The sequence below is a fragment of the Aethalodelphis obliquidens genome, unplaced genomic scaffold, assembly GCF_003676395.1.
Source record: "Aethalodelphis obliquidens isolate GAN/ISIS:26980383/991018 unplaced genomic scaffold, ASM367639v1 scaffold57, whole genome shotgun sequence".
In the NCBI taxonomy this organism is placed as follows: Eukaryota; Metazoa; Chordata; class Mammalia; order Artiodactyla; family Delphinidae; genus Aethalodelphis; species Aethalodelphis obliquidens.
The window spans coordinates 12,227,645-12,252,244 of NW_020838001.1; the positions used below are offsets into that span (position 1 = coordinate 12,227,645).

General features: G+C 46.3%; 1 protein-coding gene across 2 annotated transcripts in view; it reads right to left on the reverse strand.

Moving 5' to 3' along the window:
- The window catches only part of ARFGEF2 (ARF guanine nucleotide exchange factor 2), a 99,002-nt gene extending 83,024 nt beyond the window's left edge, over positions 1–15,978 (reverse strand). The window contains exons 1-3 of one of the 2 annotated variants that reach the window (XM_027087072.1): positions 15,707–15,974; positions 1,323–1,353; positions 539–662 (exon numbers count right to left, since the gene is read on the reverse strand). In XM_027087072.1, coding sequence (XP_026942873.1) covers positions 539–662; positions 1,323–1,353; positions 15,707–15,827 — 276 coding nt within the window. In that variant the 5' untranslated portion in view covers positions 15,828–15,974. Of the gene's footprint in view, positions 1–538; positions 663–1,322; positions 1,354–15,706 lie in introns of both variants that reach the window. The other variant, XM_027087073.1, reaches the window with a different exon arrangement.
- Positions 15,979–24,600: the final 8,622 nt, after the last annotated feature.

Genomic DNA, 24,600 nt, shown 5'->3' on the forward strand with positions numbered 1-24,600 from the left:
TAAATATCTTATGTACCCGCATATGTACCAAATATTCCAATCAATGCTAAAGGTTTCATTTAGGAAAACATACATAAGAGAGATCAACAAAATACTTCGAGAGAAACGAATTCTTTTTTAGGTAAAGAGGTCAGACCTCTCATTCTTCCCTCCCTCACAAGACCTCCATAAAGAATGAGCTGAAGGGCTTCCCTGGTGGCGCAGTGGTTGAGAGTCTGCCTGCCGATGCAGGGGACACGGGTTCGTGCCCCAGTCTGGGAAGATCCCACATGCCGTGGAGCGGCTGGGCCCGTGAGCCATGGCCGCTGAGCCTGCACGTCTGGAGCCTGTGCTCCGCGACGGGAGAGGCCACAACAGTGAGAGGCCCACGTACCGGAAAAAAAAAAAAAAAAAAAAAAAGAATGAGCTGAAATGCTCCTTTCTCCATCACCTCCGGAAGCATTCTGAGTACCAGGGGGTTACGGGCACAGCTCCTGTGCAAAGGACTACCTGTGGCTTGAGAGAACATCCTTTATACAACCAAGTTGAAACATGGTACCTGCAAGCAGTCGAGGGATGTGCTGACCACCCGTGGGGACTTGGACTGGCAAGCCAGCTCAAATGGAAGGAAATACTTGTCAGCTTCAATGAAGTTTGCCTTTGGTGGTGCGGTAGCACCAAGCCTAGGAAAAAAGCAGGAGAGGGCCGGAGAGGGGAAATGAAAAAAAAAAAAGAGCTTGCTTTTCCTACCCCCCACTCTAACTTCCCATCCCACTTGCAATCATTTAATTAAAAGTGCCTGCAAACTGCATCTGTGGGGCTAGACAATGAAAAGTTTAAACACATGCATTAGGAAAAAACACCAAGGGGCCACAGGCAGAGAACAAGGTCTCTGATGAGCAAGCTGTATCGACAGCGGCCTGGACTGAATCCTGGCACCTGCCACGTCAGAGCTGTATTTCTGAAATGGGACTCACTGGCTTCATTACTATGAAGATGAGGAGCAGCCCCTTAACAGAACAAGCTGCCCTCCTGCCTGAGGAAGCATGACATACAAGAGACAAGGGCTTTGCCTCTTCTGTCAAGAGAAGGTACAACAGCATTAACTTGACCTTCCTTATCCTTTCCTCCAAATATGCAGTTGTTGAGCCAGTAACCTGTTAACTCGGTATCAGTTCAAACACATACAAAGTCTTGCCACGTGCCCAGCGCTGTGCTAGGAGAGTGTGTGCCACCTGAGGATCAGAAATATGGGAAAACATGCAGAGAAAGGGGTTCCCACGGCCACCACCTACTACTCCCTTCATACTGCACTTCAGCAAGGAGAACATGCCCAGGCTTACCTTTGCTTTTCTATTTCTGCTTTAATTTCATCTGGTGGGAAAGAAAGAAAGGCATGTTAGGAGCATGCAATATGTATATTAAAAAAAACAAATATAACAAAATACTGAAAGCTATCTAAGTAGGAGGATGATGATCTTTTTCTCTTTCCCACATTTTCTGTAAGTATACATACTTTTTCTTTAGCACTTAAAAAAATTGTGGTAAATATGTGTAACACAAAATTTACCACATTAACTATTTTTAAGTGTACAGTTCGGTGGCATTAAGTACATTTATATTGTGCTAAGTCATATATAATTTTTATGAATTAAAGTTAATTTATAAACCTTTACCATGGAGGGTACAACAACTACATGGTTACGGTTATGGAATAGTGCCAACACTCAGAAGTCACAGTCTCAAAGAGAGATCATCTTACTTCCAGGAGAACAAGATTTTGTGCCATCGAGACAAGAACATCCTATATCTAAACACGCCGGACTCCCCCACAGCCACTTAGTCGAATGCATTCCTACGTGTCAGGCTTGGCAGGCTCGCGGTATTATCAAAGCAGGCCAGTGAAACATGTCTACCTGAATGCCATGTATTCAGATAACCTCCAAAAGGCCAGCCTTCTTCACACAATCTCTTGAGAGCCAATGGTTTGGATATGGCATTAGTTATCCTAGCAACCCCAGAACACAGTTCTGGAAGTGACAAGTTTCCTTTTCCTGGACAACTCTATTCTAGACTGACCTTTAGGAAGTGAAAACCGAGTAACTGGACTCACTAGAGGTGGCAATTTTAACCTTCAAGCCACTCTTTCAATGTCCTCTTACTACACACATAAGAAAACAGAAGAGGAACACCAGATGACTAATATCAAACATTTCGCTCATGGACCACAAGGCCTGTGACACACAGGTTCTGCTAAAGAGAGCTCTGTGGCATGGTTCCTGCTCCTCTGGGACAAGAATCCACTTAGGAAGTAGCTCTGGCCTCCTCTAGCTGAGGCCCCAGGCTGTGGGAGTGGCCCGGGAAATCCAGCCCAGGAGGCTGGTGGCCAAGCTTTCAGCTTGCAGAAATCAACATGCATAATGTCAAGACTCTGCTTGGTGGTAATATTGTCTGTCACCGTGTGACGTGTCAGAGGGGCACTGATGCCGGAACTCAAATGCAAGGGTTCCTTCCAGTCATGGTTACCTTATTAGAGTTAAGTTTAGCTGTTAAGTGTATCTGAAGCAATTAGGCATTTGTTAGAGTCTGTGCTGACCTCTGAGCTCTAAAATAGTCTGTTCTAGAATGCCACTGGTGTCAACCCACCAGTTGACAAATCAATCACCAGGATTGCTACTTACTCACTGAGGCACTAAGGGTAATCAAATCAAAGACCTATGGAGGCCAGGCAGGAAACCTCCTGGAGAGACACAGGTGGGTGTAAGACATCAGGGGCAGGGAGGACCCCCTCCCCACCCAACAGGGCATGGAGTGCAGCAGAGTCTCAGTCCCAGCTGATTGAGCCCAGAGATGCCCGTTGTTCTGATTTTTCCAGAAGTCAAAATCTGGATTTTAAGTGAAAACTCCAACTGTAATTGGAAGTAATTTCAACTGTTTAAAAAAGTTATGCTCAGGGACTTCCCTGGCAATCCAGTGGTTAAGACACCACACTTCCAGTGCAGGGGGTGCTGGTTCCATTCCTGGCCGGGGAACTAAGATCCTGCAAGCCGCGAGGCATGGCCCAAAAAAAAAAAATTATGCTCAAATGAAACTTGTTTGCAGGCTGCCCTGACCTTACACTACCAGTTTGCAACCTTTGTCTTAAGGGAGAGGGAAGAATCAAGGAGAAAGAAATTCACTGGCAGCGGAAAACTAACTGCAGGGCATAAAGGACTATGACCAGCACAAGGAAAACAAAACATCCCGGTTTTATACAAGCAAAACGTTGCCAAAGAACAAAGAGCAACTAAGGAGCCAGAGGACCAGGGTTCGAGGCCAAACTCTGCTATATCTTACAGACGAAGAAACAAGATCCAGAAAGGTTACAAGTCAGTGAGAGGTGGAGCTGTGACTTGAACCCAGAAAATTAGGCTCCCAAGCCTGTGTTCGTACCTCTTGGGTAACTTGGCTCTCAAACAAGCATGTCGAATTACTCCGTAACCTATAAGTGCGAAACAATATAAACACTCGTTTTGCATCATTAATTCAAAGCGTGAATGCTGTGATGTTCCTACTGCTCTGTAGTACGAACATCCCTCATCCAGCCTCGAGGAGCCTATTTACAACCCAGGCTCTGGAATCCCCCCACCTCTTTTTCTGGCCTGATGGGACAGGACCACAGGAAGGTGCACCCTGGTTTTCCGATGGGAATGAACAAGGGCCAGTGTGACTTGAGCAGGGCAGGGCATAGCCCTCCACAGTGAGCAGTACCTACTGCAGAAGACCAAGAAACTGCGATCTTCACAAAACACGTGATCACAGATTTCCTTTAGTCTTCTTAATCTATACTTAAGTATTCCCACAAGTATGAGGAATTGTTGCACTCTCTAGAACATTCTTTGTTAAAGAAAAAAAATTTGAAAAATCCTCTCCACAAGGCCCAGTAGGGGTCCAGATAAGGAGAAGCCCCTGGAGGGCAGTGGAGGAGGGGCCTGAGCGGACCTATGTTTGGACAGATCCCTCTGGCTGCAGTTTTGAGTATAAAGAGGAGGGTGGACAGCACAGAAGCAGGGAAGCCAATCAAGAGGCTGCTGCTAATAGCCCAGGCAAGCATTAGTGGGGGCTGGGGCCAGGGCGGGGGCAGAGACGGATGAGCATGAGCCACAGGAAAGCTGGAAACGGCTTGAGGGTAGTAGTTCCATATAGTCTGACCCAACAGGTGGCTTCTAGATATATTTGGATAATACAATATTTTTTTCCATTGAAAAGAGGCAGGGGACTTCCCTGGCGGTCCAGTGGTTGAGACTCTGTGCTTCCACTGCGGGGGGCACAGGCTCGATCCCTGGTTAGGGAATTATGATCCCATATCGCACATGCTGCATGCAGCGTGGCAAAAAAAAAAAAAAAGAGGCAAGGAAAAAAAAACAAACAGGGAAAAGGTGTGTGGCATGGGGTCCCACAGAACACTTGACATAGCCTGGTGTGGTGAAAGACAAGAAATGGGTTGGAAGTTCCGAAAGAAAATGGACATCTATTAGCTGAATGATGCCAGGTAGGTTATTAAACCTCCCTGAATCTTGATGTCTTACTCTAAAAAAAATGAGGATGATAAAAAGCAGCCCCATATGCTCCCGAGACTGTAACTAGGCAGTTGGGTGTAGGTAATTCTTTTAACAAACCCGAAGTATTGATGGCTAAGGCAGTGTCAGGCATACACAGGTGGTCAATAAATGTCCGTTCTCTTGCTCTTATCTTAAAACAGGAGTCAGTAATAGTACAAAATCTCTAGCGCCATCAGTGGAACGACGGAAAGCCAAGGGAAAGAAGAAAATCAGTGGAACATAAATCATCATAATAACTGCTGACATTCGCTAGGGGCAGGTGCCCATTTGGTCCTCCTTACAACTCAGGAAGACAAGAGACTCATCTCCTAACCATATACAGTGAGGAATCTGGACACAGAGAGGTGAAGTCACCTGCCCACAGTCACAGTAGGAAGTGCCACTACAGGATTCACACCCAGGCTGTCTGCTCCAGAGCCAAAGAGGAGGAGGATGGGTGAGGGAGGAGGAGTGGGCACACTTGCTCCAGTTTATTGCCCTGCCTTTTAACATGCACTGCTCTCCCAACAGCCAACTGGGCAATTAGCAGCAATAAATAAGCAGGCTGGAAAGGAGCCAGACCTGAGTCGGGTGGGGCAGCTGCACCTGAAAAGCCATGCTGTCTTCCTGGGAAATCCTTCCTGGCCATCGCTGTCAGTTAGGAACCTCGGGTCACAACTCCCCATTCATCAATGACTTTGGCACCAGCTCACATTCTCTGCTCCACTCCCAAGCTAAGTACAACAATGACCACGACCAAGCTCAACAACGCCATCCCCGGTCAACCCTCCAAAGCCCCACGGCATCCCGTGGAACCTTCACCTCCCCTCACACATCTGATCTGCATACCCCTCTCTACTATGCAAACCAACACTACCCTCAGTTCCTCCTCCACCCCAAGTCAGCCTGGCGTGGCTGGCCACACTCTGAATCTTGTCCCTGTTTGGAACTGTGCTACTTCTAGCTGCTGCCTGTTCTCCGCCCACAACCTCCTTTCCTTCCAGATGACCCACTAACTGCTCCCAGTAGGACCCTTCTTTGGCCTGTCAGACCTGACAAGGCCAAGAACTTGTCAGCTTTCCCCTCTTTTCATTTTCCAGGATGGGTCCCATTACAGGATTGTTATCTGAATGACAGCCAAACAATAGGCTTGACTCTCTCTGACTTTTAGTCTTAACTTCTGGCAAAATCCCAAACTTAGATTATATGACCCTCTCCCCTGACCTGTCTCCATCTAACGACTAGACCTCTGACTACAGGGCAAGTTGGTAGGTCTATAAAGGCCCTAATCACCAACCACAATGGAACCCTAAATCCTGCCAGTTAAGCTCACCACCTCCAACTCTCCACAAAGACTACTGCACATTTCTCTACTCTCTTCAAATACCCCATCTCTCCCTCCTAGTCATCACCATTCATCTTTACTCACAACCGATGGAGCAGCCTATTTCATGCAGAAATTAGAAGCCAACACGAGGAGACTCCCTCAACTTCCTGTTGGCCAATCTACAAACTCACCTACTTCTGTACCCAGCCTGCACTCTCTCCTGCTAGAAAACAGTGTCAAGCCCCTCCAACTCCGCAGTCTCCCATCCCTACTGCCTCCTGAGGAACTACCTAGAATCTGATCACTTCTCATATGCTGGACCACCCCCATTACCCCAGACCAAGCCACCATCATCTCCCACCTAGACTAAGAGCCTCTTTCTTAACTGGTCTCACAGTTTCAGCTCTCACCCTTCCTCCCGGCCCACATCTTTGTCTACACAGCAGCCAGAGGGATTCCCTTAAAATGTAAATCAGATTACATCTGCTCAAAATAGATTAACCATAACCATCATAACGTAAGTCTGATTAACATCTGCTCCTTTGCACAAAATGCCACTGGCTTCTCATCTCACAGAGTAAAAACTCACAATCTTGAACTTGGCCTCCAAGCCTCTAAAACATCTGGCCCCCTGCTATCCCTCTGATCTCACCTCCTACCACCCCACCCCCAGCTTACTTGTTGCCTGTCCTGTTCAGGGCCTTTGCACTTGCTCTTCCTGCCACCTGGAATGCCCTCCCTCCCCCAGATATCCACAAGACTCACTCTTCCCTTCCTTCAGATGGCTGTTCAAATGTCACCTCTTCAGAGAGGCCTTCCCTCTCCACCTAAAACTGCCCTCCTTGTGATTCTGGACCACCTTACCTGCTTTATTTTTTCACTTTACACCGATTTTTCCTAGTTTTTCATCACAGTATTTATCACCCTTGACATACTTTGTATCAGTTCACTTATTCTCCATCTTCCCCAGTAGAATATAAACTCTGTGATAACAGAGACTTCCGTCTGTTTTGTTCACTGCTGAATGCCCATTATCTAGGAATTCCTAGACACAGAGCAGGCGCTCAGTATTTGCTGGATGAATAAACTGTCCTTTCTCTTTCTTGCATTATGTAACCTCTCCTTTAACTGGCTCCCTTCCCAATGACATTTAAACAAGTTCAAGCCTCTTCTACCTTTAAACAAAGAAAAATATAAAACCAAAAACTCCCACGATCCACATCTCCATCCTCTCCTTCACACCCCAGGCAAAGCCCTGGAAAGAGCTGTGTCTGTTTCCTCACCTCCCATGCGTGCCCCAACCCATTCCAGTCTGGTTTTCACCTTCACTGCATCAGCAAAACAGCTCAAGCTAAGGTCACCCATGACCCGCATGTCTCTAAATCTGATGGGCAATTTTCCAGTTGCCATCTGACCTGACCTCCTTGCAGCATTTGACCTGACCTCCCCCTCCTTGAAATTTTCTCGGAAATTTTCTCGACTTCCGGCTTCATAAGCACCCGTTTTCATCTGCCCTCTGCTTCTTGTCCCATCTCTTCTCCATTTCCTTGGTAGACTCAGCCTCCTCTGCCCAGCCAGGTAGGCCAGGGTTCCTCGGGCCCAGGCTCTCCTGCCTCTCCTTTTCTGTGCACTCTCCCCCACAGGCCTTCGCAGCCTCAACTGCATCTTCAATTCCCACCTGGGCTCGGATGACCCCCAAATCTTGATTTCCGGTGCCGGCCTGCCTTATGAACACAAGGCTCGTACATCCATCCACTTCCTATTCCACCTGTCCAACTGGATGCTCAAAGGCAGGTGAAACTCAACACATCCAAGTCCCAACTCAGATCAAGCTCCTCAACCCACCTCTCCCTAGATGGTCTTCCCACTCCCATCTAAAAGAACCGCACCACTATCCATCCAGTTGCGTGAGTCAGAAACTTAAGAGTCAGCTTTACTGATCCACTTTCTCGTGTTCTTACCCAATCCATCACCAGGTTTTCTTAGTTTTACCTTCTAAACAAGTGGGGATACATTCACTTTACTCTGTTACTACTGTCACTACTTAAGTCCAGGCCACCAGCATCTCTCCCTTGGATGATGGTAACTGCCTTCTCACTGGTCCCTGGGCAGTCCCTCTGGTTTTCCTCGAAGATGTTCTGAACATAATGGCTAAAGTGATCTTTCCAAAATACAAACCTGTTTATCCCATCACCTTCTTCCCTGTTTAGAACTCTGCAGTGTTATCTCACTGCTTTTGGTCTAAAATCAAACTCCTCAACATAACCTCCAAGGTCTTGCATGGTAGGACCCTGGACTACCTCTCCCACCTTATCCCCAAAACCTCTCCCCCTTCATTTGCCATGCTGCAACCACACAGTGGCCTCTTTTAGTTTCTTTTAAAAAAATTATTATTAAAGCTTTTTAAAAATTTTGAGGTAACTACAGATTCACAGGCTGTTGTATCTTTTAGTTTCCTTAACCGTCATATTCCTCTCTGACACAGGGCCTTTGCATATGCTGTTCCCCCTCCTGCTGCCATAATGCCTCTCACCCTAACCTATTTAATTTTTATTTATCATTCAGCTCTCAAGACTTCCTCAGGGAAGCTTTCCTTCATCCCTTTGTCCACTCCCCTTGTGGGACCAGGTTCCTCTCCTTCATAGGAGTTGTCAGGTTATTAGTATGACTCAGAGGACATGATCATCTGAACAGTCCCCTTCCCCATTAACTGCAAACATCATGAGAACAGGGTCTTTGTTTGTTTTGTTTTCCTTGCATCATGACACCTGGTATGACACCCAAATAAATATCTTCTGAATGAATGTCACCCTGGTTTAGTCAGAAGGACTATATAGAGAACAAGTACCTTAGGACAGAGGGAAAATTTAAGAATTCTAGGTCCTAGCACAAGAAGGCTGTTCTCCCCACAAGTCTATAAAACCTAATGAAATACCTAATAAAAAAGCTAAAAGACTCATTCACAACCAAGACGGTAAACCCAAAGAAGCTTCTTATAGGAAGACTCCAGGAATGAATTCACAAACAGTTAAGGATTTTCTAAGATAACCTTGCTGGAAAGAAAGTCAAGTATTTTCCAGGGAGACCCCCTCAGCCTGGTGAAAAAGAACTCAATACAGTTCTGAGCTATTTATATAGGAGACTCCATGTACTTGCTGATTAAGCACACGTTTTCACAAGTTTGCTCTTTTCCATAAAGAATGGTCTCACTGTTTTCCCCAGGACTGCTTACGGTTTCCCCTGAGATTTACAAGTACAGGACAGAGCTCTAAATTTTTCCAACCACTTGCCTCACCAGTGTCGAAATGTCAGAGACCAGCAAAGATGTCCATAAACCAACCAATAAGGGAGGCAGGAAGAACAAGTATTCAGTTCCTTCTCCTTTAAATATGGTAACACCAATGCCTCTGAATTTTAGTAGGTCATTTGTTAGGTGCCAGATACGGTGTCAGTTATTTATTGCGTTAGTTCATATAACCTTTACAACAATCCTGTGACACAGGCATTATCACCTTTCTCATCCCAGGAAACCAAGGCTCCGAGAAGCTAAATGATTAGTCCAGGATCACAAGACCAATCAATAAGCAAAGTTTCAAACACAGCTCCCAATGAATTTTCTGCCAATCCAACAAATAAATGCTTTTCAATAATCAAAATTCAATTTTTAGTGCTGCTTCTAGACAGAGAACCTCCTCCTGCAGAATCACTATAAAGCTTTTCAACAAAAAGTAATGTCAGGGTCCCAAGTCCTATTATTTCTCAAAATTTTTATAATCTACAGCACATATAAACAAGATGTCTAATCAAAACACCCGACTTTGCTAACATTAAAGGTTTTACTTTGTGTTTCAATTGAAAGTCTTACTTTATGACAATTTAGGGATATTTTTGGTATTTTTCAAATTTTGCACTTACGTTCCTCCTAATGATGAGAACAGTTATTTCAAACACATCAAAGTTAGAAGAACAACAACATCGTATGCAGGAAAAAGCCATTTACCATATATTATACGGACATGTGAATGCTGAATGCTTTTTGTATATTAACATGCAACTAAAATTTATGAATATACTCCCTTAATTGGCTTCATCCTAATGACATTTAAACAAGTTTGAGTCTTTTCTACCTTTAAAAAAAGAAAAAGAAAAAACCAAAGAACCCCCATGAGTCACATCTCCCTCCTCCCCTTCACAGCATAGCCAAACCTTGGGAAGGAGTTGCGTGCGCTCACGGTCTATTTCCTCACCTCCCACTCACACCTCAACCCACTCCAGACTGGTTTTCACCTTCAGCGTGCCACCAAAACAGCTCAAGCTAAGATCACCAATGACCCACATGTCTCTAAATCCCGTATATTAAACAGAGTAGCAAATCTAAAAGTGGATTTTATGATTTATATGTCAGCTACCCGTTGTAGTTGTTGCCCACCTGGATGTGCAGATGTAGGCAAGTTGCCCTCTGAGCTTTGGTTTCCCTTTGCCTGCTGTACCCAAAGACGGACATCAATCAACGTCACAACTCCAGAATGAATAGAAGAGTTTACTGCTGATGTAGAGAGAGGTCATAAATCAGCAAGATTTAATACCTCAAATGAAACTCATGGGAAACCAGCTCTTTAACTTCATTTCTTTCTTCCTGTTAGTCCGTAAATTAAACCAAAGACATAAGCAGTAAAAAGCTGCAGAGAAAAAGCTGTGATCTTTTTGATTAGAGGCTTTCAAATACTACATCTCAAAATTCAACTACAAAAAATACGGTCTCTTTACTTATTGAATGCTCTACTTACTGAAACATCACCAAAAGTTCACTGCATAGAAACTTCACTGCCAATATAATGATTGTTTAAGACTCCAATGAGTATTTTATACAACATAAGAACTTTTGTATGGAGGAGCAATGGTAGTAATAGTTAAGATCTTGGGCTCTGGAGCCAGACTGCCAGTGTTCACAGCCTGGCTCCACTGCTTCTGGTTAAGTCACGTTAGCCAAGTTCTTAAGGCCTTTGATGAGGATAATAATAGTAAGAATTAAACTGCATGTGAAGCGTATGGCATGGTGCCTGAAACACAGAAGTGCTTAGTACATGGTTGATATCATATAGCTATTATATAACATGTGATTTAAAAAAGTCACTCACTCGGGCTTCCCTGGTGGCGCAGTGGTTAAGAATCCACCTGCTAATGCAGGGGACACGGGTTCGAGTCCTGGTCCGGGAAGATCCCACATGCCGCGGAGCAACTATGCCCGTGGGCCACAACTACTGAGCCTATGCTCTAGAGCCCACGAGCCACAACTACTGAAACCTGTGCGCCTGGAGCCTGTGCTCCGCAACGAGAAGCTGCTGCAACGCAAAGCCCATGCACCGCAAGGAAGAGTAGCCCCCGCTCGCCACAACTAGAGAAAGCCCGCACACAGCAACAAAGACCCAATGCAGCCAAAGATAAATAAATAAAATAAATAAATTTATAAAAAAAAAAGTCACTCACTCAACTGGGTGATAATGATGCGTCAGAGTTGGGTTCGTCACTATATAATCGCCCCACTCTGGTGAGGGATGTTGGTAATGCGGAGACCATGCACGAGGGCGGGCAGGGAGGGGAATATGGGAAGTCTCTGCACCTCCCAGGCAATTTTGCTGTGAACCTAAAACTGCTCTAAAAATTAAAGTCACTCAATTTCATATGAAAAACATAGGTATGTTTAATGACAACTGGCAATTACAGAGCACTCAGCCCCTACTTGGCACTTTGTGGGTATTAAATTATTAAATAAGATACCGAATCTCCTACCATATATGAAGACTACTGTGAAAACAATTCAGTTAAAGTTTTCGAGATTTCCAGATTTTTCCACACCATTCGAAACCACTCAGCTTATTTTCTCAAGTCTCTAAACTTGATAGAGTTTAAGGACAGAAATATAATTTAAAGAGACCATGTGAGAGAATGGCTCTTAAATAAAACCGCTGTGAAAGGGAGGTTTAAAAATGTAATTATGTACCCCAACTGGAGGGCTGAAAGGTTCAAGACTATTAATATATATAAAAACTTCATTAAGAAAGTAAAGAGCAACAATGTCCTTGGGGGGATGAATACTTTCACAGGCTCTTTTGATTTCTCAATAAAGGCTGGAAGGCCATGATCCTCTAATCGGGCAGACCCTACCTATGCATTTGGCATTTAGTGAAGATGAATCCCGGAGATTACTCCAAAACTATTCCAACCTGATAATCACTGTTTTTACAAGGAACAACCCTTGTCTTCATTGAGCTTAGCAAGTTAACACTCTAATAAACACAGCCTTTCAGTCGTGTAATTACATTCCTATTTATTGCATCTACAAACCAAATAGAGCAATAAGTCATTCTTGAACGAGGAACCAACCTAAGTTAACATCAAGCCAGGGTGCTTAGAGTGTCTTGTGGTTTCTCACAGCTTAAAATAATAAATAACAGAGCAAGCCTTTACAGAGCACCTACTACATGTCAAGTTTTTTGCACATGCCAACTATCTTTTTTTTTAAATAAATTTATTTATTTTATTTATTTATTCGTTGCCGCGCGCAAGCTTTCTGTAGTTGCAGCAAGCAGGGGCTACTCTTTATTGCGGTGAGCGGGCTTCTCATTGCGGTGGCTTCTCTTGTTGCGGAGCACAGGCTCTAGGCGCACGGGCTTCAGTAGCTGTGGCTCACGGGCTTAGTTGCTCTGCGGCATGTGGGATCTTCCCAGACCAGGGCTCGAACCCGTGTCCCCTGCATTGGCAGGCAGATTCTTAGCCACCGCGTCACCAGGGAAGCCCCCTAACTTTATCTTTATAATAACCCCATCAGGAAGCTATAAGATCTGTCCAAGGTCACAAAGAAAGCAAGTAGAAGGCAAGGGATCTGAACCCGGGCAGTCTTGAGTCCACAGAACACACTCCAAATCCCTACACTACACAGCCCCTGCATCCGTGATCCCCTCCCTCTAATATGCTACAACTGGTGGAAGGTCACAGAAGCTGTTTCCTGGAAGTGCTCCTATCGTTCAAACATTTCAACTTTGAGCAGTCACTTACAGCTCCTCTTATCAAAGTGAGTAATAATCTATACACGGCAATCTCTAAAATACTCGCCACATTGCAATGCTTCGTACACAGGCTTGTTTCAGCTACTTTTACTGGACACAAAACTGGGCCTTGAGATGCAGAGTGAAATATCACCAGATACTTTGCTATATGCTTTCTTCTGCAGTCATTTTTATTTAACAGCAATGACACACAAGTACTGTCTTAAAAAAAAAAAAAAGATGGCCAGTCTAACTCTTTACATAGGTTCCCTTGTAATAATTACTCAATTTGATGATGATGAGCCACCATGACAGTTTGCTATTCAATTAACCTGTGGTCACATTACTTCCTTTATCGGCTATTTCTTTTTTTTCTTAAATAACATCATATGGGATATTTTATTTAACTCGTCTATATTGTTTGACAAGAAAAATATTTTTAACGGAGAATTTATATTTTCAGTATAGGCTATTTCTTACAATTCACTACCAAAACAGTGAATGTGCATTCCACAACTTGGGTTGGAAAAATCTGAATTTCTCAACAAGGCATGATCCAAAAATATATAAAGAGCTCTCAATGTTAAGGCCCTCTATGATCCATGTGACGATTTTATACGTAGGTTCCAACAAAGTGATATACAATTTGCTGAAAATCTGATGTTAAGTGTTCTGAAGGGGGAATGAAAACTTCTCTGCCACTTATCTATTTTGAAACTTTTGCAACAATTCACTTAAAGTAACACTGAGAGGATAGAATCCAGGCAGATTTCCAAGCAGAGTTGTAAGTACCAGGCTTTTGCCTAACTACTGCTTTGTAGTGCTTATCCTGCATTCCTGATAAAACAATATCCAACAGTTAGCCTTGGTTTCCTGAATAAAAAAGCTTTACAAATCTAAATCTCAGTAAATTCCTCTAATTGATCCTGAATTTCACAGGACTAGTATGTTTCCAGATTTTCTCAGCAACAACCACCTTTGTACCAATAGTTCTTGATCCTTGAGGGAGTCTCAGACCCTTCTGAGAAGCTGATGAGAGCCACCGCCTTCTTCCCAGAGAAATAAATGCAAAGTTCACAAACCCATTCCTAGGCCCCAAGAGAAGACTCCCAGAGTACCCTGCACCAAATGAAAGGAGAAAGGTGATGGTAACCTCAAACTCTGTGACAGAAAAGCAAACTTTCCATTTACGTGGTCACTTGTTAGGGAAAACAGGTCTTTTTACAGATTCCAAACCAAAGGCATTGGGGTGATGAATTAACTTGATGCCAACTCTGGTCAAATGTATTGATCCTCACGGCCTAGAACTCTCTTCTCCTGAAATTCCACGTGGTGAATACTTCCTGCCTTTCAGTACTCGGCTCAAATGTCACCTCCTCAAAAAGGATTACTTTCTTGACCACCCTATGGAAAGCAGTCCTCAGGCCCTTTTTATCACATCTACTTTTACAAAAAATTTTACAGAAGTAAGGTAATTATGAAAAAATTACTTTTAGGGCTCCCCTGGTGGCGCAGTGGTTAAGAATCCACCTGCCAATGAAGGGGACACGGGTTCGAGCCCTGGTCTGGGAAGATCCCACATGCCGCAGAGCAACTAAGCCCATGTGTCACAACTACTGAGCCTGCGCTCTAGAGCCCGCCAGCCACAACTACTGAGCCCGCGTGCCACAACTACTGAAGCCTGCAAGCCTAGAGCCCGTGCTCCACAACGAGAAGCCACCACAATGAGAAGCCTGCGCACCGCAACGAAGAGTAGCCCCCGCTCGCTGCAATTAGAGAAAGCCCGTGCGCAGAAAGGAAAACCCAACACAGCCAAAAATAAATAAACAAAATAAATAAATTTTTTAAAACTGCTTTTACAAAAGTATTTATTAGCATTCAAAAAAATGTCTCATTCATTTTAAAATTTACTTATTCTGCCTCCCCTATTAGAGTAGAAGCTCTGTAAGGGCAAATACCTTGTCTGTCTCATTCCCCATTGTATCCTCAGTGCCTGCCACCCAGTGGGCATTTGATAAATATTTCTTGAGTGACAAACTAAAAGATAGGATGTTGATGATGGAATCAACTACCAAGGTTTTAACTAGAGATGAATCAGACTTCTCCCCTCTTTCAATCATCTGTGGGTCCATTCAGTCAGCATCTACTGCGTGTTAGGCCCTGTTGCAGATGCAGGGGATCCAGCGGTGAATAAAACAAACAAGTGTCTCTGCCCTCACAGACCCTCTGTTTGAGTGGACCGCAAGGAAAGAGCAGATCTCTTTAACACTACAATACCTGAAGGTGCAGGATAACCCTCTACATTCCCTCCTGGAGGGAGTTATGGGCGATCCCCAAATGAAAGGAAAACATACACCAGTTGGGCACTTCCAAAGCAGGCCTCAGGAGTTTCCCTAAACCAGTTGGGCAGCTCTGCTCACATGGGGTAACTCCAACCAGCAGAACCCAGGTAAAGAAAAAACTCAGAGCAAGGGCTGCTGCTTCTGAAGGTGACGAGAGAAGGAACCAGGAAATAGGACGGCAAGGAGCCGCGGCAAGAGCCCTGGGCTGGGAGGCTGGAGAGCCAGCCCTGGCTGTCACCAACTTGCTAGGTGACCTTGGGCCAGTCCCAAGCTGGCAGGGCATCAGTTTCTCCCGGGGTATAATAAGGAGGGCGGGAGGGTGGGACTCGGGGTCGTGGGGAAGTGGCGCCCAGGAGGCCGGGCTGAGGCCCCGTGGGGTAACAGCAGGCGTGGGGAGGCCGGCGCGGGGCCGGGCCGGGGCGGCTCACCCACCGAGCGCCACCTGGCAGGCCCTGCGCAGCTGGGAGTGCTGGGGCCGCTTCACCTCCTTGTCGGCTAGGATCTTCTCCAGGGCCCGGGACACGAACATGCTCTTGGTCTGGCTCTCCTGCATGGCCCCGGCCCAGCGGGGGCTAAAAGCCCCGCGGGCGGATGGCGCTAGCAGGCGGGCGAGCGAAGCTGAGGGCCCGGCGTCCACGCCGGCACCAGCCGCGTCCGTCCGTGCCGCCCAGTCAGGAAGCGACGCCGCGGCCCCACGGCGCCGCCATGTTGGAGCGCGTCACGTGACCACGTGACTGGAGGGAGCGCTACGGCGTCCGTCGACTCCGTGACCCTGGGGGCGTGGCCTAGGCTTGGGGCGGGGCGGGGCCAGGTGGACGAGGAGGGGAGGGGCGAAGGTGGAGGAAGGAAGGGGCAAAGTTGGGAGGTGAGTAGAAGTGGGTGGAGGCAGGAGGGCATGTGAAGGACGGAAGAAAGGTGGTGGCAGGCAGGAGGGGTGGTGATGGGGGTGTGAGGAGAGAAGGTGAGGAGAAAGGCCATGAGGAACGTGAGAGTGGGGACGACAGGGTCAGAGAAGAGATGAAGGAGAGAGAGAGGTGGAGGAGATCGGAGGAGAGGAAGAAAGGAAAGGGAACAAGAGGACTGGAAAAAAAGAGAGAATGTGAGATGCAAAAGGAGTAAGAGGAGGAAAGAGAGGAGGTGAGGGAGAGAGAGAAGATGGAAAGAAAGTTGGTGAGTGAGAGAGAGGTGATTAGGGAGTCACGGGAGGTGAGGAGAAAAGAGGAAGCTAGAGGATTGGAGGGGGGCGGGCGTGAGAGGAGGGGAGACGGGAAGGTAAGAGGAGAAGTGAGGGGAAAGGGAGGGGGAGATAGGGAGAGAGCAGGGAGGAAGAGGAGAGTTGGGGAGCAGAGCAGAGGAGAGGGGGAACAAAGAGGAGGAGAGGGAGGGAAAGAAAGGGAAGGGGGGGAATTAGAAGGAGAGGGAGGCAGAATGGAAAAAGAAATGGTGCGGGAGGGAGGTGAAGGGGGAGGAGGCGAGAAAGGCAAGGAAACAGGCTGGGAGAGGGAGAGAGCAAAGGAGGGGAGCGTGGAGGGTGGAGGGAAAGGGCGGGGGAGAGAGGGATGGTAAGGAGGTGTATTCATGCACACTCTCCAGAAATGGGATTTCACCACCCCTGTGGCAAGACACACACCTTCCACACAACCCTCCTGTCCCTGGAGTAGATCCGACTCCTGGCATCCAGTCCAGTGAACTTCTGTGTGTCCAGTGCCACATCTGTGCGTGGTGCTGCCAGAAAGGACCATCCCGAGTGCACCTCCCTCTGGAGTGTATCCGTCTATTTTCATAAACCCGTGGTTCCTCCCAGTGCAGTGTGCGAGGTGGGGACACTTGGGGGCGTCAGACAGGGGGAAGAAACAGAGATGGCCAGTGTCACACAGCCTGCCAATGAGGGTAAGGAGACAGATTCTGACCCACTCTGTGCTGTCCACTGGAGCCCTTCCTTTCACACTACCCACCTCCCCCAAGGGAGCCATGGTGCTGCTGGGCGTGCAAGGGCAGTGTCTTTTTGGAATCTCTGGAAACTTCTGACACAGACATGCTCAGATGCTCAGGTCTCAGCTCAAACATCTCAGGGAGGGCCTCCCTGATCACTGTGTTTAAAGTAGCCCCTCTCTCCCTACGGCACTTTCTGACCTTTTTCACTTGTTGACTTGTTTGTCATCTGACTAGGGTTTAGGCCACAGAGAAGCAGGCTGCATCCCCAGGGCCTGTTCTGGAGCTAGGTAGAAGGTTTCATGGCCGTAAATTCCATTGCTGTCTGGAGACTTTGCAGCTCCTCCTGCTAAGAGGTGAAGTCTGCGTAGGATGGATAAACAGCAAGGTCCTACCATATAGTACAGGGAACTATATTCAATAACCTGTGATAAACCAAAATGGAAAGAATATGAAAAAGAATATATATATATATATATATAAAACTGAATCATTTTGCTGTACAGCAGAAATTAACACAACATTGTAAATCAACTGTACTTCAATGAATAAATGTTATCTCAAAAGAAAAAAGAAAGAAAGAAGTGAAGTCTGTTTCTCTACCCTCTTGTGACTTGCCTTGACCAATAAATGTGGTGGGAGTGAGGCTGTGCTCTTCCAGAACCCAGGCATCATGAGGTCTTCAGAGGTGCAGGAGCATCTGGAAGAAAGAGCCCGTGGAGAGAGAGGCCCGTTATCCCAGCACTCCTGGCTGAGCCCAGCCCCCAGCTGACCCACCAGCTGAATTCAACAGCTTGAGAAACCCTGGTGAGACCAGTAGAGGAACTGCCCAGCTAACCCACAGATTCGTGGAAAACAACAAATGATTGTTATTTTAAGCCACTACATTTGGGGGTAGCTTGTTACACAGCAATACATACATCACTGAGACACTCCTCAGTCCTCACGTGTTGAATGAATTAGTGAGTGAATGAATGAACGTGTGAAACGCAGAAGAAAGCAGTGCAGTCCACTGACTAACAGGTGTTTTGAGCCATCCCCCCATGACAAGGTCAAGCCATGTCATTCTCCTGCTGAAAACCCTACAGTGACTCCCCATCACTCTCCATTGTCCTTGGAATTGCGTCTAAGTATCTCACTGTGGCCGACTTCTCTGGCTTCATCTCTCTCCCCCTTTCCTCCTCGTCAGGACTCTCAGGCCATTCTGGATTCATTTTGTTCCCATCAAGGGCTTGACATATGCACCTCTGTTATGCTCAATCATTGCTTCTCCTTGAGGGCAGTACCACCCCCAGGGACATTTTTAAAATTTTGTGGAGGAAATATTTTTATTGTCATGACGGGGGGAGCAGGAATGCTTGTCTACATCCTGCAGAGAGCTGGACATTCCCAGATAGCAAAGAATTACACATGTCCCACTTGGTTGGACTAGACATTCCTGGAGGTGAAAAACCTATTGATAATGATCTCAGCCTAGAACCTACATAAAAACACAAAGCATTTTTGGTGCGGTTTTAATATATATTGAATTTTCCAGGAATGCAACTGTGATTATAATTCAAGGGAAAACTGTATTTTGTCTGGAACGTTACCAAATGCTGTTCACTGTTTCAAAACCACATTGCCACCATTTAGGCCAGCCATGGTATTTGAGTTGCCCCAATGGCACCCTTGCATTTGCAGCTGTTGTAATCCAGGGAGTTTGACTTTTAGGTTCTAGCAGCTGACTGATTCATTATATCTCTTAGTGTAATAGCACCTAAACATTTATATACTGAAATCAAATCTACAAATTACACATTGCTTTCCTTTTGTTTCGTCTTTGTTAGGTCATTATATTTTCCAAAAAATTATGTGCATAGGAAGGTTTCATTATCTATGAATTTCAATTCAGAATAGTTAACGGAGGTACAGTGTGCATCCGCGAAGGTGGAGACATTGTTCTGTTCACAGCTTTATGCCCAGAGCACATAGGAAGTGCTCAATAACTACTTATGGGATGAATGAATGAATGAATGAATGAATGCAGGGAGGGAGGGAGCTGGATTGGGGACCACAGAACTTAGTCATTTAATCAGCAGGTTATTTGGGGGCACAACTTCTGTTTTTCTATGGCGTAATAATGGTCCCCAAAGTTATCCTCATCCTAATTCATCTCCAGTGAATATGTTATGTTAGAGGGCCAAAGGGGCTTTGCAGATGTGATTAAGTTAAGGGTTTTGAGATGGGGAAATTATCCTGGATTATCTTGTTGGCTCAATATAATAAGAGTCCTTATAAGGGGGACACGGAAGGGTCAGAGTCAGGAGGAGATGTGTTGACGGAAGCAGAGGTTGGAGTGATTGTAGAGCCACAAGCCGAGGCACGCCAGCCTCCAGAAGCTGGAAAACGCAGAGAAACAAGTGCCCTGAGTGCCTCACAAGGAACACCACCCTGCTGATCCATTTTACACTTCTGACCTCCAAAACTGTGAGAGCCTAAATTTGTGTTGCTTTAAGCCACTGAGTTTGGGGTCATTTGTTACAGTTGTTACTTTGAATTTCAGCTAAACAAGAAATCCTTTTTTTTTTTTTTTTTTTTTTTTTTTAGTATAAGTAGGTCCCATGCAATAATTTGGACACAGTTATATTTTTAGAAGAATTCGCTGTCTACCTGAAACTTAAATTTAATGAGATACGTTGCATTCTGTTTAGCCATCCTCCTCCCAGCGCACTTTGTCCAGCAGCCACGTTGCACCCAGGAGGCGATCTTTGGGATAGAAGTTTTTCTCAGCAGAACAAGAGAGAAGGCGCCTGAGTCCCTGACATTCGGGAGAGTCATGCCAACTCTGGGGTGCCATGCCAATCCTGGGATGCTGACCCATTGACTTTTACATGAGATAGAATAAGCACCTTTTATTTTCAGTTCCCTATCTCTTGCAGCTGAACCTAGTCTAACGGATAAAGTTGGCAGCCCACACTGTCTGCTTTGACTCCTGCTTTCCTCTGAGTAATGTCTTGACTTGGTAACAAGCACCAGTCATTTAAAGCCCTTGTAGCTGTGCCTGCAGTCTGCCTTTCCAGCCGCCAGTCTGGCTTCTTCCCATGATACACAGCCTCTTTATAAGCCCAGCCGTCCTGGATGACCACCCCCCGCCCCCCGCTCCCACAGTGCCTCTGTGTGTCACTGCTCCCCTGGAAACAAATTCATTTTCCATGTTTACTTTAAGGCCAGACTCAAGTGCAGCCTCCTCGATGCCTGTCAGCATGGCTGGGGAGGGGGCTTGAGGCAGAAGCACCATTTGGTTGGGGCCTCATGTTTAAGAAAAGCCTCAAATGTAGATTTTCAAGATTGTCTCCAAAGGCGGTTATGTATACAGCAATTGTATGTTGCTTGCTTGTGTCCCTGTGTCCAGCTGCACTAAAAAAGTGTTCACTTGCCCAATGTAAATATTTGACACCACAGTTGTGGGGTTTTGTTGTTTGTTTGTCCCTGGATCTTGGTTTGGGCTCCCTGAGAAGAAGACCCCAAGACAAGGATTCAAGTGTGTTTGGGGAGGTGATCCCAGGACACAGCAGCAGAGGAGTGGGGATGCAGCCAACACAGGTGTGCTATCAAGCCCGTCATCACCGAAGGCATCTGGGGTTCCATCCCCTCGGAGAATTCTGGGAGCCAGTGTAGGCATGTCTCAGAGTTATCCCAGCCAAGGGATGGGAGAGCAAGTGTATCCATTCACCAGCTTCTCACCCATCATTGACTACGGGCTGCTTCTGGGGGCATCAGCTCTGATACTGTGTCCTGCTCACAGGCTGGCCAAGCCCCATGGCCTATGCAAAGCAGCCTCCTGCAGCCAGAAGAGGTGAGTACCCAGGGCAAACGTCTAGAGCACTGACAGGGTCTGCTACATGCTGTTTTGGTATTTTTTGTTTTTAAATATGCCAGACCCTCGGCCTGAGCGCTCTCCCTGGACCCATATGTGTGATTGGCTGAGCCTAGGGCACGCCAGAAATGCCAGTGGGTTGACACACTGGGGAGAGCTACCCAGTGATGAAGAGACAACTCTGGCCACACACCCTGTTGTGGCTTCCTCCCCTCCCCTGTCTCATTTCCCCTCTCTCCTACTGACACTTCCCAAATAAACCATGTGCGTCCAAATCCTTATCTCAGAATGAATGAGTTTCTGGGGAACCCAACGGTGATAGACAGACCAGTAACTCTCCAAAGATACCCACCCACATGCTAATCTCCAGAACCTGTGAATATAACCTTACATGGCCAAAGGGACTTTACAGATGGGATTAAACTGAGGATTTTTTTTTTTTAGTTTTTATTTAATACTGGAGTCTAGTTGATTAACAATGTTGTGTTAGTTTCAGCTGTATAAATTGAGGATCTTGAGAGGGGAAGACTATCCTGGATTGTCTCTGTGGGCTGAATATAATCCCAAGTGTCCTTGTAAGTGAAAGAGGGAGGCAGGAGAATCAGAGCCAGAGAAGGGAGATGTGATGACAGAAGCAGAGGTCGGAGTGATGCCCTTGCTGGCTTTGAGGATGGAAGAGGACCACAAGCCAAGGGCACTTGGGCTGCCTCTAGCATTTGGAACAGGCAAGAAAACAGATTCTCCCCCAGAGCCTCCAGAAAGGAACACAGCCCTGCTGACACCTTGAATGTGGCCCAGTGAGACCCATTTCAGATTTCGGGCCTCCAGAGCTGTGAGGTGATCAATTTCTGGTATTGCCACTAAGTTTGTGGCAATTTGTCATAGCAGCAGGAAGAAACTAATACCCAGACAGTGAGTGTCTCAGACAGGGTTCTGAATTGTGAACAACAGCATTCACTCCAGATAATTTAAGCAGAAAAGTGTTTTATTAAAATATACCAAGAAGCTGATAGACGCTCTGGGAGGGCCAGAAAATCAGTTTTGGAGGCTTTGCAGCCGGATGCAATGTCTATATTTCACTGCTGGGCTGTACCAGAAAGATCCACTGCTGCCGTCCTGGGTACAGTCTCCACGGCCAAGGCTGGGTATGGGATGCCATTTCCAGGACCCCCACTTCTGCAAGCTGCAGGCCTCTCTGCTACTCTTACCTGATGGATTTTAGGTGGGCCTTCTTCAAGTCACTCACCTCCAAACTGAAGGCTGGTGTGGGTGTGGCTGATTAGCAGAGCCAAGGCCACGTGCCAGCCCCTTTGCTGCAAGGGAGGCTGGAGACCATGTCTGGCTTTGCCTTCCACTCTTGAGGTGGGAAATCCCCCAAATATAGACAGAGTGGCCAAAAGCATGGCACATGTATACCCACAGGTCATCTTTAGATAAATCAGAAGGACAAGGATGGCCCTTCCAGGTGAAAGGGCCTCAAAAGAGAAAGTATGATGCAGTGGTAAAGAGTGCAGACTCCAGATACAAATGGTCTGGGTTGGAATTCTTTTTTTACTTTTTAAATTTTTTTTTTTTAATTTATTTTTGGCTGCACTGGGTCTTCGTTGCTGCACACCAGCTTTCTCTAGTTGCAGCGAGCAGGCTTCTCATTGCAGTGGCTTCTCTTATTGCAGAGCACAGGCTCTAGGTGTGCAGGCTTCAGTAGATGCAGCACCCGGGCTCAGCAGTTGTGGTGCGTGGGCTTAGTTGCTCTGCGGCATGTGGGATCTTCCTGGACCAGGGCTTGAACCCGTTTCCCCTGCACTGACAGGCGGATTCTTAACCACTGCGCCGCCAGGGATGTCCCTGGGTTGGAATTCTGACTTTGCCTACTTGCTGGCTGTGTCACTCTGGGCAAGTGACTCACCCTCTTGTGTCTCAGTTTCTTTATCAGTAAAGTGGGGATAATAACAGTGCCTGCCTCGTGGGTTTGTGTGAGGATAAGTCAATGTATATATAAAGCACCTAGCACATTACCTGGCACATAGTAGGTGCTCTGTATTTGTTCTCACTCAAAGGACCAGTTTATTACTTTATCAGTAGATACCCACTGGGTGAAGAACAGTTTGAAGTTCAGGATGAGACAAAAAAGAGAAGAAGACAGGGTCTCTGGATCTTATGCTTTATTATAATTGGGGGTGGAAAATAAGACACAGTCAAGGGTGAAACAATACAAGAAAAAAAATATCATGGATATAGGCGGATTCATAGACACAGAGCGTAGATTAGGGGTTTTCAGGCCCTGGAGAGAGGGGGATGAGAAATGACTGCTAATGGGTACAGAGTTTCTTTGGAGGGTGATGAAAACGTTCTGAAATTAGATTGTGGTAATGGTTTCACAAGTCTGTGAATACACTAAAAACCATTGTATACCTTAGATGGGTAAATTGTATGATCTGCGAATTAAAGCTCAACAAAGCTGTCTTAAAAATAAAGCAAATATACTGGAAAAATAACTAACAATGCAGAAATATGAGAGCTAATAGTGGATAACACACATGGTACTTCCCCCAGGCCACACTATTCTAACTGCTTTTTTTTTTTGGCCTCACCTAGCGGCATGTGGGATCTTCCCCAGGGATTGGACCTGCGCCCTCTGCAGTGGAAGCTCAGAGTCTTAGCCACTGGACCACCAGGGAAGTCCCTAAGTGCTTTTCTTTTTTTTAAAATTTTATTATTTTTGGCTGCCTTGGGTCTTCGTTGCTGCATATGGGCTTTCTCTAGTTGCGGCGAGCGGGGGCTACTCTTCGTTGCAGTGCGTGGGCTTCTCATTGTGGTGGCTTCTCTTGTTGCAGAGCATGGGCTTTAGGCACTCGGGCTCAGTAGTTGTGGCACACGGGCTTCAGTACTTGTGGCTCGCGGGCTCTAGAGCACAGGCTCAGTAGTTGCGGTGCACGGGCTTAGTTGCTCTGGGCATGTGGGATCTTTCCAGACCAGGGCTCAAACCCGTGTCCCCTGCATTGGTGGATTCTTAACCACTTAATCCATAAGGTGGATTCTTAACCACCGCGCCACGAGGGAAGCCCCCTAAGCGCTTTTCTTAAGTTAACTCAACACTACCCCAGGAGATAAGTAGTAATAGTACGTCCTTTTTACAGAGGAGAAAACTGAGGCTTCATGAGGTTTCTTGTCCAAGGTCACACACAGGTTCACATTAGCGCTGGGATTTGAATCCAGGCTCCCAGGCTCCCACAGCTGAGCTCATCTCTATAGGGCACTGTGTTTTAAGATGTGGCAACTTAGTATACAACTAAATGACTTGGGGCAGGAGTTTGGGAGAGCCACAGAGGAGGAAGAGAGCTGGATGGTGGAGGATGCCTTGGCCTAATCTAGGCAGAGAGGAGTGCGACAGATATTTCCTTCTGTCCTATCACCCTGTGGTTCTCGAACCCTGTTCTAGGCACTGGGAACACTGCAGTGAACAAAATGCCCAAGTCCTTACCCTCATCGAGCTTAATTTCTAATGTGGAGAAACAGATAATAAACACATAGACTA